The 14,568-nt window shown below is 37.1% G+C and overlaps 1 protein-coding gene across 1 annotated transcript in view; it reads left to right on the top strand.

Annotated features, from left to right (window-relative positions):
* dnah9 (dynein, axonemal, heavy chain 9) overlaps window positions 1–14,568 on the top strand; it is a 262,350-nt gene that overhangs the window by 23,916 nt on the left and 223,866 nt on the right. Inside the window, exons 12-16 of the mRNA XM_039739325.1 lie at window positions 1,506–1,574; window positions 4,665–4,791; window positions 7,209–7,464; window positions 9,571–9,812; window positions 12,562–12,697. Coding sequence (XP_039595259.1) covers window positions 1,506–1,574; window positions 4,665–4,791; window positions 7,209–7,464; window positions 9,571–9,812; window positions 12,562–12,697 — 830 coding nt within the window. The remainder of the gene's footprint in view (window positions 1–1,505; window positions 1,575–4,664; window positions 4,792–7,208; window positions 7,465–9,570; window positions 9,813–12,561; window positions 12,698–14,568) is intronic.

The raw sequence follows: 14,568 nt of genomic DNA, 5'->3' as shown, positions 1-14,568 counted from the left end.
TACATACATGCTCACCTCCAATAATGTAACATTCTTTACTACCTTTGTGTTCCTCCCTCTCATAATTTTTTTTTTTTTTTTTTTAAACCTGTAATTTCAACCCCATTACACTAAAGTTTCCACTCAATCATCACAAATTATGACTACATCTCAGTTCAGTTAAGCACTGCCAGTAAGTTGCTTATTGTGTATCCTATCTTAGAATTTCTTTGTTGCTTTCCTTTAACATGCTTTCTCTCCTGAATGAGTTACTAATAAGGTCTCTCTAGTAGTCCTTCAGCAGTTCTGAGCCCCTTGTACCCTCCGTATACCCACAAAGGCATCTTCCACTATAGGCTTTCCTGTCTCATCCTGTTGGGCCTTTCCCAGAATTAAACCCTTTAATATTTTTCTGTTCCTAGCAACTCATTTATAATAAACCAATCTCCCATAAAAGACTCAATTATTTGGGAAATTCCAGTTGTGTTCAAGCCAATTGTCAACTGATGGCATCTACAAAATCTATTTATACAAAAACAAAAAACAAGCTGGACAAAACTGAATTTTGAAATGCGTTGCTTTTCTGTCCCAGACAAGTGTGCTTAGACTGAATTTCCTGAATGTTGAAGGAGGAAGCCATTTTCTTATTTTTGACTTGGTTCATCTAACATTGCTTCCACATTATGTCCACATAAATGTATTTATACTGCTTGACCAAAGGAAATTGTTTTGAAAGCTACCTGTTGGTTGGTAAAATGTACTGCCTTTTGTTGGCTACCAACCTGCTCATGATACAGCTATATGATCACATGCCATCGCTCCCTTTTTTGCCATAAACCATTGGACTGCCCCCTCCTCCTGACTGGGTGCATCAATTTTACAAAATGAATTGGCCGTTGATTTACAGGTTGGTTTACTGCCTACACAGAAAATCAGTAAACAGATTTGTAAAAAGTAGCTATTAACCTTTATTCAAACATTTCATGTAGCCTTTTTAATATCCAAGTTTAATATATAATCAAATTTTCCATTAATTTAATTTTAGGAGCAGCTATAAAGATATCACACAATGATGCATCTCGTTAGACCATTCAGGGTTTCAGTGGCATAAATGCTAAGCTTAAATTAAAACTTGAAAATTTAAAATGGTGAAGAGAGAAATATAGGTCTCCATAAATCTTAAGAGATACCAAAGACAAAGTATTTCACAGAGAGTTGCATACTTGATCAACTCCTGGAATTATTCATTCATGATTGGTAATTGTTGGCAGAGAGTACATGAGCCATACTTCTAGACCACACTTTATATGTAAGCCAGACCCTAATGAACTACTTTCCATAAACAGAATGGGCCACATCCAGTCTGAGACTTTTAAGCCATTTTCCCAGTATGCCGTTTTAGAATAGCCGCTGTGCATCTTCTCTTCCACCTCACAGCTCCTCTGTTTGCATGGATGCACGGAGAGTGGGAAATCTAAATCCTTTTCAGTCAAAGTAATTTGTAGTTTTGTTTTTTCATATTTTAGATGCATGGAATCTCCAGAAGGAAAGAGAATGGTCCAGAAATATGAAGAAATGATGCAGCTTCTGGATAAGTAAGTATGAATCTGGGCCTCGGAATATTACTTTTTTAGTAGAAAGGGGTTATTAATATGTGATGAATAACCAGAATGATGGTGTTCATTCAAAACAGTAAATGGTCTTTGACCTGTTAGGTTCATATCTGATCAAGTGCTAATGGGTCGTTCTAACCGTGGTTTGCACGCTTATGTTTATGGGAGGATGCACATTAGAACTGGCTAGCATCTAGGCTTGGTTTTTGGTGCATAGTGCTCCCATAATAGTCTCCGCTTCCTTGTAACCCACTAATAAAAAATGATTCTACACTGTGTGTGTGAGCGTGAGCAAGTCCTATAATTTGCTGTCCTGTGCAGGGTTGGTTTCTGCCTTGTACCCAGTTCTTCTGGAATAGTCTCTAGCTTCTGGGAACTCTGAGTTGGATCAAGTAGGTTTAAAAAAAATATTTGTGCTGTTTTTTTGGCCAGTAATTATATAGTAGGCTAAAACTCACTATCAAGTCTAATTTTTGACAGTCATTTATCTGCTATTATGATGTTAATTTTTACCTGTCTTTCCTTTTACATAGAAATGTTATATCCATCTTGGAAATGTAAAGAATTTCTGCTATATATTTTACAACTTGATCCGTGTTCCTCCTTGTAGGTGTAGGGCAACTGAATTCTAGCATGAATTAATTACATCTTCTGTTGGATGTTGCTATGTGCAGGACCAGACATACTGCTTTTCACAGTTGTTTAATTGCTACTTGACTTATCCCAGGCGACCAGCAAATTGCATATTTTTTTGTTCAAAGGTTTCCATATTTCTACAACTGGTACACTGGAATGTAAAGTGATTTATTCAGAGCCTCATGGTGTGTTGGTTTTGGGCGCATACTGTAACTAGCAACTTTGTACTATATAGTCCATACTTTCTGTGATGTATTCTATCTTCGTAATCAATTACTTTTTCTGATGCTCTTTACAGGTTCATTATGTAGCGTATTTCTGCACTGGTAGTTCAGAGCAATTCAGAAAGTACCATGGATGAACCGAGTCTTTGATTTTTGTGGTTTTTATGCAGCTATTTTACTGCACATAGTTGATACAATCTTGAAGCGCATTATTGTTGTAGTGCGACCCTAGAAGATGAAATGATTTACCTGGGGGTAAAACTCAGTCAGTGGTAAGGAATGAAATATATAATCTTGCTTTATTTAGCATCTGTCCATACTGAAACCCATCCCAATGTGCTTTGAGATGTAAAATAGTTCTTTCCATAGATCTGCAATGTTATCATAGGTAGGAGACGTGGTTCATCACTTAGGTTCTCAAGAGTGTCTTTTCAGAGTTGGTTCGGTACTTCTACAAGGTGAGATCAGTGAATGAAGTCTGATCTTTGTGATTTAATATATTACCTTTCAAGAGGAACTTTATCAACACAATAAAATTGTATCTCTATTTCTAATAAAATGATAACCAGACGTTGAAGTGACTTGCACTTTTTGGGGGCAGTGTTGAGGAATGAACCGGTGACAGTGTGCTTTGCAGTCCAGCGTTTTAACTTGTAGAGTATACTATTCACTATATTTTATTTGGTTTTCATTATGTTTTCCTCATGATGATGCTGATGATGATGATTGTTATGCTGTATATATTATAAAATAAAGACTGACAGATCTATTGGTGCCTTTTTTAAATCTTAGTTATTTTATTTCCCTAATTGTAAAAAGTACATTTGCTGTTTTTGCAAATTTTAGTTCAATTAAGCACTTCACTCTTTATCCAGTGCCGTTTGTAGCAACTGCCATAAGATGCTTTATAATTGAAAATACATTCCTCAAGGTAGCACAATGGGTTAAGAATATCTTTACTCAAGTTTAAATACAGAGAAAATATTCTGAAACTCCTTGAATCAAATGAGACTAAAATCATTAACATGTTTTTATTTAAGTATCGCTGTCCAAGAAACTTGGTCTTACGACTTGAAAAATTTAAAGATAAATATTATTAAAATACAACTACATGAAAAATTTAAATGAAAACTAAAAAAATATATATTAGCAGCAAACTCAGAAAAGGATTTAGGGGATTACATTGACACAGTGTTCTCAGCCTTCAGGCAATGTGCAAAAGTAATTAAAAAAAAAAAAAAAAGGCAGATGAAATGTTAGGTTATAAAGTAAAACTGATGAATATAAATCAACAGCTGTTCTGCTCAGACTTTAATCCCAGTTTTCAAAATTCCCAAATGTATAAAGAAAGTGTATCTGATTGAATTTTTTTTAAGTTAGTGAATTATGTGTTGAAAGACGCAAGTGGAGCTTAAGTGGAAGATGGGAACCAAAAGGCACTTCTTCATACAAGGGGTTATAGAAACTTGGAGCAAGTTACCAACAGCTAGTTGAAGAAGTGACCCTAAAAGCTTTCCAGAATATATTCCACTTTGACAAGCTATTCATTGTCATAAACAGGAGGAAATTCTTCCCAAAATGGTTATTGCAAATTTTGAGCAAACTAATGAGCCATGAGTTGAAATAGTGACCCAGACAGCTTTGAAGAATTTGTGAATAAAATATTGGGACAGCATAATTGTTAGCTAGCCCAGTAACCCTAATGAAAATGAACAGTTTCCTCTCCTTATTAAAATGATTTATCTTCTTAAGCAATCAAGGTTTTTTTTTTAATGAGTTGGTAATATTCCTTTGAAGATCTAGAGAATGGGGGCTTTACTAACTCTACAATTAGGTGAAAAACACATATGTTGAATGAAATAAGAGAGTGGTCTTTTGAGTGAAATGGTGCAGGATATCAATGTATCCTCACGTAGAGAAAAGAGCTGTGGGATCAGAAGATCTATGTAGCTCTTGATCACTATGTTTCTGAATGAACTGAAGGAATACAGTATATAGAAAGGCTGAAAAAGTTTTATATGGATTGAATATAATGGCCCATGCTGTAGTAGATAATTAGCTTGCTCATTGCTAAATATTGAATATTTTATTCCATAGTAGTCACAGTGGGCAAGCATCATGTATTTATTTATTTTTATTTGTGTGCATGTTCATATCAGGGGCCTACAGGTAGTAGTCCAGTCGCATGCTAAGCTATGTTTCTCTATTGCAGATATTCAGAGAGGCTTTACTCCATTTGGACCGAAACCGTGGCAGAAAAATCTCAGTATAACCTTACACAGCCACTGATTACCAGAGATTCTGAGACACAGTTGATTACAGTCAATTTTAGTCCTCAGGTATGCCAGCTTGTTTATCCTAAACAAGTTTTTTTTTTCCCCTTTTAAGGTTTTGATATTTTTGATTAGTGTCAACAGAGGGCATCAAGTTTTTCTGCCTGAAATATTTCAATTTGTGTGCATGTATTTTGTACAACATGGTGATGCATTGGTCTTTCTGGTTAAAGGCACATGGGCTCCATCTTCATTTGCCAACTGGGATACCTTGTGTGAAATTTGCAAACTTCTCCATTAGACCAGACACATCCCTTTGGTCATCTGGCAGTTCTAACTGGGGCAAGTGTTTTGCTCTGTGTAAGAGGTGCACATGTAGTTATTTGGGTTAATTGTGACTCTTGCAGCCCTGACCAGTTATATTCAGGTTTTAGAAACATTTTCAAGAAATTATAAGAAAAAGCAAATGCCTGACTGCTGTGTGCTTTACTCCTGACTAGGAAGTCCTTAATCTGAATTACTATGAGAATTAGTGTGACTCTGTGGATACCATTACTGCCTCACAGTTCTAGGAAACTGGTTCAAGTGCTTTCCTTTAAGAATTTGGATTCAGTGCCCCCTTTAAAACAGATTTCCGTAACAGTTCGCTGTTTTGGCCTTGCTGAAGGCAAGTTTTCATGTCTAGATAATCATGTCTAGATAGAGCTCATAGCAAACTGGTACAACAAGATTCTGAGGACAGTTGGCTCCGGCTCCAGTGTCCTTCACCCATTGATGTCTTAAGAGAGTTAGGTTCTCTGTTGTTCTGACTGCTAAAACCAGATATAAATGCCACTGGTGCATGCGGAAAATCCAACTTTAGTGATCGCCGAGATTGGGTTTCAAACTCATCCAGATTTGTGGGAGCAATGCTACTCCTTGCCACCACCTTGCTGCTAACCTATAATAGAAAAATGATTTTAACAAAATTGATGAATTACGTTGACCGTAGAGGTCAGCTGAAATGTTTTTCAAGCTTGAAACCTGGCTGAGGTGCCATCTGTGTGGTGTTTACATGTTTTTCTTTTCATCTGGATTTCCTCCCATAAGATATGCCGTTAGTTTGATTGATGATGCCAAATTGTCCTGATGTGAGAGACTGTGAATCTCTGCATGTATATGTCTATCACAACTCCTTAATATTTGGTTTGACGCTGGCTCTGAAGCTCAAAACAAATTTAGATATACAGTAGTTTAAATTTTACACTCCTACCAGCAGAGAGCAGTAAAGGTGTTGTTTTATATCCTTCTGTTAAGAATGCCTGATGTATGTACAGTATTTTAGGCGTTGACTGCACTGCTGATTGTAAATTAAGTGAGGAAGGCTAATAAGGCCTCCTTTTTTCCCACAACAGAATGCAACAATACAGTGCACAGATTGTGAAAGTGAAAACTAACAAGTAGTTATCCAATTAATTTGGAGGTGCCAAAAGATTCATTAGATAGTAATGTACACAAACACCGGTTATGCTGTAGGACGTATTGTCATTCAGGTAACAAAAAGGAGAATAAAGTCCATCTAAACAGTAAAACTCTGACAGTTGGTCAAAATGAACATTTGGCCATCTAGCACTTCACAAATGTACAGTTGTAATATGTCTGTTTTCATATTTCATATTTTCATATGTGACCACTGTTAGGTAATGACTTATTTATGTTTATGAATAAAGTCAATAGATTGTTTATGTAATGCTATAGATTCATACAGCAGCTTTCCTAGTAAACACTATTCTAAGACACACTAAAAGTGTAATATTCTGCAGTTGATTTCTTATTAGTGTAATGTGTGCCTTAAAGGGTGAAGCGACTCATACAGAACCACACCGTGCATCTGGGGTGTGTGTTTGTGTCAACTGTTCCACTTCATAGTGAACAGCAACTTCAAGTTTCTTAATATATTAACCAGTAGTACATTTTGTTTTCACAGTTCTATACTATGATCACTGCTTGGTGAAATGGTTCACTGTGACATTGGGACCTTGTCCTTTAATGTCTACTTCCTAGGCACATGGAGCAGAAGTTTCTTGTGGGTTGGGGGCTAGACTGGTGAAAGCACAATTGTTTTCACAAAGGAATCTTCTGCATAACCCCATTTTTTTCAATAAGTGATGGGTTTATCCTGGCTTCTCAGAATATCTTCTGCCATGTTCCTTATACAGAGGCAAAATATGCAAGCAACTCAATGTGTTGTACACTCATGCAAACCAAAGATGTGTTATATTCATATGTAGATACTATAGTTCTGTCTCATTACACCAGACACAGCACTTTCAATTCTTTGCAGAGCAGTTAAATGTTGCCTTGTTGTCCGAATGAGTGCAACATCACTAATCTTAAGATGGGCTTGGCTACTTATAAAATATCAGCATTTTTTTTCTTTGACATGTCTCCTTGTTGGCTGTTTGATTAATGGCATCTTGTTTTTATAAATACTTCTCTTGTAGTTGGTTTCTGTATTAAGAGAGGTGAAATATTTGGAAGCAACACAGGCAGACAAAATCCCAAACACTGCAGCAGACATCTTTGCCGCCAAGGAGTCATACAGGCAGTTTGTGGCTAATTTAGAGCTCACAGCAAACTGGTACAACAAGATTCTGAGGACAGTCCTGGAGGTGGAGTACCCTCTGATTGCTGGGCAACTGCAGGAGGTTGACTCACAACTGAAGCAGGCAGAACATTCCTTAAACTGGAGAAAGGAAGGTGAGCCACTAAAGTTTTTCTTCCAAACCTATGGATGGTGGATTTGAGATTAAGAATGACCCTTTTGATAAGATGCAGTTTATAGACCTGGAACACAGAACATTAGGGTAAGGGTGTGTAGGAGCCTCACGTCTAGCATGTCTAATCCTGCAGTGTCTTTCAGTAGTAAATTTTAAAAGCTGACCACACCCATTGCCACACATGATTTTTCCTTTTCAGACCCTGCATGATGCCATTGCTTCTTATGTTTCTTGAAAGACTCCTGTTGAGACATGTATCTTTCTTATTTATGACTTTTGGAAATACAAATGTTTCAGTCGGATATTTCCAAGTGCTTTTTCCTTAAAATATGTGATGGCTCCTTTTATTGTAAAGAAAATTATACATTAATAGCCTGTAAGTTACTAATTACCCACATTGTTCTCTCTTGGACCGTTTCTGGAAGGAGTTTCCAACTAATGTTTCTGTTCAGGCCTCTTGGAGATCATCATTCAATCAAGGGCCAAGGACCTCAGACTCTGACACTTTCATAGTTTTGATTTTTTTTTTTTTTAAAACCTGTGAGCACCAAATAGTGAATAGATCCCAAGTTGAATTTTTGGAATGATTCAAGGGGTTTACTTTCATGTAAGTCTGTATGCAGGTATGGAGAGGTCTGGGATTTTCTTGTGCCTAGCTATCTAATGTGACTTCACTTTCTAATTACGGAGGTTGCCTTCTAACTAATGCAAATAGCCATATGACTTTGAAATAGAACATGTCAGGAAAATAAGGGCTCTATTTTGTTCCACTAGTTGAGTAGCTATGGAGCATTAAATTTGATGCAGAAGCGCACACCACTGTTTCACCATTGAATTCTAAAGTGAAGAGCCACTTACCGCAGAGATTCAGATGCTGCTTGAACTGATTCTGCAGGCAGTAAATCTACTCTTATATAACTACCTTTATTGTAAACAAATCACAGTCACAATATTCATCATTTGATTTTGTATGAATTCTTGAGGATTTCCAAAAAATGAATTTAAGTTTTGCAGATCACCTCTATCTAATTTTGTATTTTTTTTTTTAAATTTTATTTTACCAACTCCCTCCCACCCCAAAGTGTAGTCTTCATTTGCAAACTTTGGGATCATAGGCCTTAATAATTTTCCTGTTGTCTCTTTTCTGGGTATCACCATTTCAGTCTATGCAAATTGAATCACCCTTTTCAACAAGTCACTGAAGGGGGTTATGTGGCTGAACAGTCATTGCCAAGAGTACATATGACTCCTCCATGACAAAGGGTTTGCACGGTTTTCCTCACTTGTATCCTAACTGCCAGATCACACCAGTATGCAGTAGTTCCTTTGGATTGCCTAAGCCTACTGAGGTTCAATATCTCCTAAAGGGTCCCAGAGTGAAAAAAAGGAGAATTAGGAGAAGGAAAGAGGCTACTTAAGTTCTCTGGGTCAATAGGTGCCACTTAGGAGGTGTGGTATCCTGCTAATATCATAGACAACCCATAAGCTTTCTCTAAACATTTCGTCTGTTAATAGAAGATCTGGTGTCATGTGTACTTGGGGGCTAAGGGGCCTGTGGAGGTAAAGCGCTAAGGCACTGCATGGTTTGTTTTTTTAGTTTGTTTTTGGGTTTGCCTTTGGTACTTTGTATAAAACACTTAGGGTTGACAGATAAAGAATACAAATGTAACATGAATCTCTAATTTCTGACATTCTTCAAACCCAAACGTGCTTTCTTTTTCTCACAATGAGTTTTTATTCAATTCTTCAACAATCCCCTCACTTTGCTGGCATAATACAAAATACTGCTTTACTGTTTCTATAATTTAATTCCCAGGGCTGGTACATCTGATTTTTAATTTCCTAGCCTTCTATGATTTACGAGTGCTTACAGTAAATTATATATGCTGCCACTTTGTAAAGGCAATGTAAATTAATCATATTGTCATCAAGGTACACTTGACTTCTGTTTTTGTAAGAAAGATGCAGTCTTCTTAAATTCCAAAGGGTTAATATGTAAATGGTAAGCAAAGATAACTATTGTAGGCAGGAGAAATGGCTGTCCTCCAGACACAAACTGAATCTTTTCTTGTGTGTGTTTTTTCAGGTATCTGGGAATATATCCAGGCTGTTCGGGATTTGGTGCATGATCTTGAAAAACGCTTACAAAAAACTAAAGACAACATTGAAGTAATACTGAATATCATGAAAACCTGGGTGTCTCCAATTTTCGAGCGCAAAGAAGGAAAGAAAGACACCCTGCTTAACCTGGATGACCGGGGAGAAAGGCTTGAAAAACGTTACCATGCTATCAAAGAATCTGGTGCCAGAATCCATACTTTGATAAAGGTATGATGGAACCAATTTTTTTTTTTATTGTAATATTTCTAACTTCAATGACTTTTTTTTTTTTTTTTTGGCAGTATTTTATAGTTTCATAGTCTTACAGCACTTACACCCTGGTTTACTTCTTCGCATACATACTGTATGTTGTACAGGGTGGTCCAGATCTAATTATGCAGATCCAATTCACCTGGATGACTTTGATTTATGCGGGGATGATTCCAGTTCGGCGCAAAGACGATTCTTCTTGTTGTCAGTTCGCACACTTCTCGATTGTCCAGGATTTTATGGGTGATTTTCTATGTAATAAACTTAAGTTTTATAGCATAATGAAAATTGCATAATTAGATCTGGACCACCCTATACATACCTTTACCCTGACGTTTGCATGTTCTCCCTTTATTTTAGTGTTTTTCCTCTCCTGATTAAAGTTAACTGTGCCCCCTTATGATAACTGAATAAGGTGCAAGACAATCACTGTTGCAAGCACACCCAATATTCACACTTAACTGGTTTACTTTTGCTATCCCATAAGAGGACACTCTTGAGCATGATGGTACTATTAGTTTCCAGGCTGAAGTTTGCACAATGCCCAAGTTTGCTGCCTAACTTTTGATAAAGAAGTGTGTTTTTTATACTGCCTATTTGTGGTTAACACCACTAATACAGTGCAGTTAACTATACTGTAAAACTGTGTATTGATGTGGAGTCACACCTTAAAGCATCTCAGTTTGCTGATTTGCACTGTGGAAATTGTCGCCAGTCAGCTGTAAACTCACTACATCCAGCTCCGAAGTGTTTCCGCCCAGTTTACGCTAAATGAGAACTCCTTACATCAAGAGCTCAAAGGCTTCTTTTAATCACTGTATGCAGATCTCTTTCCCCCCCCAAAGTTCTGTGCAACGTTGCCAGTATACTCCACCCATCTGCGGTGCAAATCCCACCCTTGTTGTCGTGTGTATTGCTGTGGACTTGCAACGTGAAGCATCTGTCTGTAGATTTGCACTGTTGACTGATGGAGTATATCGGCAGTGTTGCACCGAAAATGTGAGGTCTGAGAGAGAGAGAGAGAGTTCAGCTGATGTCACCAGGAGGGGATCCACGTGCAGTGTTCAGAGGCTGCTGAATCATGGAGTTCTCCTTTAGTGTTAGGTGTGAGGAGCCACTTCTGAGTCAGGCATCGCAGGTTTCGTGACTGATTTGAACTGAGATGCTTTGTGGTGTGAGTTCACAGCAGTGCACTCTGTTAATGTGTTATTGAAAGAGTCAATAATAGGGAACTGGTAATATTAACATTTTAACACTTTCACCAGTTTAAAACACTCTCTCCAAAATCAACTCCTGATATTCTACATGTTAGTTTTTCCATTCTAGCCAATTTTGTATTCAGAGTAAAATGTGGTGCCTTTTGATTTCACACTTTTTTCCACAACCGCCAGCCCCCCAACCCCCCATTCTGCTTAGGTGAAAGACTGGACTGGCAGAATCAATATATTGTTTTCATAGCTTTTTATGTTAACTTGCCTGTTTGTTGTTGTTGGAATCATAAATGTTACATTAATGTCACTTTTTTACATTTGTTTAGGCAAGTCTTGATGCCCTGAACTAATGATGTACAATTAATTGCATCATTCACTCCTGATTTGCCATATTGGTTTCTAGATGGGGTTACCACTTACTGGCACCAGGGATATGATCCATAAATAAGTACTTTGTTATGCACTTTTTGTGCAGATATTCACCAGGTGCTGTCAATATATGTATTTGTATTAAATGTGCTGCAGTTTATATCTGCATAAAATTAAATTCTTGGCAGTAATAACTCTCATGATTACAGTGGAACCTCGGTTCATGACCATAATTTGTTTCTATACTCTGGTCGTAAACCGATTTGGTCGTGATCCTAAGCAATTTCCACCATAGGATTGTATGTAAATACAATTAATCCGTTCCAGACCGTACGAACTATATGTAAATATATATTTTTTTGTTTTTAAGCACAAATATAGTTAACTATACCATAGAATGCACAGCGTAATAGTAAACTAAATGTAAAAACATTGAATAACACTGAGAAAACCTTGAACAACAGAGAAAACTAACACTGCAATAATTCGCACAATAGTGCTAGGAACCGCTCGCTAAAAACACTTTCTTTATTTATTAATTTTTTTTTTAATGAGTTTTAAGCACAGGGAAAAAAATGAACATTTGAAAAATTCATAATTTAATAAACCACCAAGAAAAGTAACATTGCCACAATGCATGCTATGAACTGATCGCTGTAAACGGAACTGAAAACAAAAACAATCCTTTTCTACCTTGTGTCCAGCCTTCCCTCTCTCGCTTGCTCGCTCGCGCTCTGTCTCTTTCGCGTGTGTGTGTGTGTCTCTTTCGCGAGCCTGGAGTGTCTGTGTGCACCTCTGTCTCGCGCACCTGTGTGTGTGTGTGTGTCTCTCGTGCGTGCGCCTGTGTTTGTGTTGCGCTCTCTCTCTTGCCCGCCGCACAGGAAATGCACAGGGAGAGACTGAACATGTACAAACCTAAAGGGAAACTGGCTTGTTCGTATGCCGAGTGTCCGGTCGGGAACTGAGGCAAAAGTTTGGCAAACTTTTTGGTCGTAAACCAAGTTGTACGTGTACCCAGATGTTCGTGAACCGAGGTTCCACTGTATTTTGTAATTTTGCAAAAATATCCCTTTATGCATTGGTTTCTTTATTTGTAATTAAAGTTTTTTTTTTTTTTTTTTAATTAGGAAAATTTGGACCTTTTTAGAGCTGATCCTGAAACAGAAATGTGGAAAACATATGTGGATTACATTGACGAAATGATCATTGATGGCTTTTTTAACAGTATTGAATGTTCTCTCAAGTTTTTGTTGGATAACACTGGTAAGATGCGTTCAAAAAAGCATCTTTAGAGTTGTAACCTATTTTTTTGCACCTTTTCATTCTCTAAGTCTGCTTTGGGGATATTCTCTGGTTTTACCAAAAAATGTTTTAATACTAAACTAATCATAAAAGCAGTTGGATTTATTGGTATGAAAGACAGTAAAATGCAGTGGGCTGGCTGACTGTCTGATGCTAATAAAGGTACTGGCTTCTGTACTCTTTGCAAACATAAATATAGTATAAGAGTATAAAATTTGAACCAGTTACTTAATTTTGTAGTGTTTTAGAAACAAACATTTACTGAATGTCTAAGCTCAGATCTATTATAAGATGATGATGCTACATACACAGAAGACAATTCATTGGGTCCTGACCTCTTTGTCATTTGTACAAATAAGCTGTCTTTTTATTAATTTAATTCTGTATTTGCACATTGCGTCACTGGAAAATGGATATTGTTGAAATCTTTTTTCCCTCTTGTACTCTCTTTAGAAGAGTGTGGTTGCTTAATAACTATTGCCTTTGTGATAATCTGGATGATGCTTTTGTTTTATTAAAGTCCCTAATTTAATGTCTCCTGCCATCTGAACTGGCTTTCAGTAGTATTACATGAAGTCTTTTTTTTTTTTTTCCCCATTTTGGACGGCAGTGGCACAGTGGTAGTGCTGCTGCCTCGCAGTAAAGAGACTAGGGTTCACATCCTGTGTCCTCCCTTCATAGTGTTTTGCATACTATCACAATCCCAACACATGCAGGGTAGGTGAACAGAGTTCTAGTGTGTGTGTGTGTGTGTGTGTGTGTGCATGCATTCTGCACTTTTTATGCTACCTAGAATAGGTCCAGTTCAGGACAAAGTGGGTTAGAAAATCACTGACATTTTTCATTTTTCTGTTATATTGGATACTGTATAAGGATTAAATGTTGTTTTCTTGTAGTACAAGTTGTTATATTATCAATTTTTTACATATTGCAGCTGAGAGGAACCAGCCATGGGAACAAGACTAAATCTGAAATACCAGTTTAGCCACCCTTGGTCTAGAGATTTTTTTTATTTCTAATTAATAATATGTTTTACAGTCCAGTGACAGGATCTTAGCTTATCTGTTAATAAGTTTAGATGCAGTCTGTATAGAAAAGCTGCCATTATGTTCTCTCCTGGAAGTCCGTTCTAGTTTTGAGAGTTGGACTCCCCTTGTTTTTAAACACACAGGACTTGGCTAATTTGATGTTCTCCTACTATAACTACATTTAATGGTCACAAGCAGTGAGCTGTGTCGGTCTAACTTTGTCAGATATTGGTAAATCACTGATTGGGATGCTGTTGAAGTGAATATCATTGTAATTGGACCTTGATTTGATGCCTGCCTGGGATGCTTTTTCTGAATGTCTGTTCTATGAGTTTCTTCCCACAGGCCCAAAAATGCATTTAGGTTGACAGGAGAGTGAAAACTGGCCATGACTGAGTGTGTGTCTGTCTATATCCTGTCGTGGACTACCTTCTGATTGATGGTGCCAGTTTACTTTTTTTGTAAAGCTTAACTTAAAGATTGAATCCAAGATAGGTTCACAAAATGAGTGAAAGTTCAGCATTTTTATTCTGTAGTTTCAATAATTAAAGTGCTAATCTAGTTTTAAGGATGTTATCCCAAACTCGGAGCTGCTTAGAATAATACATAAAATAGTCAAAAGCTTATTCAGAAATAGGACATGTATTAACTGGTGGCAGAGTAGTTGGATTTGGTACCCTTCTGTCCCTGTTATTTGTTAAAAGGGAGTATTGAACTGATGAGCTACTCTTTTATGATCATTTTGCCTGCAGTGTTCTTCATTTGGGCCAAGTGCCTATGATTGCTAATTTTGGCATTTATTGT

The sequence above is a fragment of the Polypterus senegalus genome, chromosome 17 (genome assembly GCF_016835505.1).
Source record: "Polypterus senegalus isolate Bchr_013 chromosome 17, ASM1683550v1, whole genome shotgun sequence".
In the NCBI taxonomy this organism is placed as follows: domain Eukaryota; kingdom Metazoa; phylum Chordata; class Cladistia; order Polypteriformes; family Polypteridae; genus Polypterus; species Polypterus senegalus.
The sequence above is the reverse complement of the archived record's forward strand: the minus strand, read 5'-3'. Positions and strand labels throughout refer to the sequence as shown.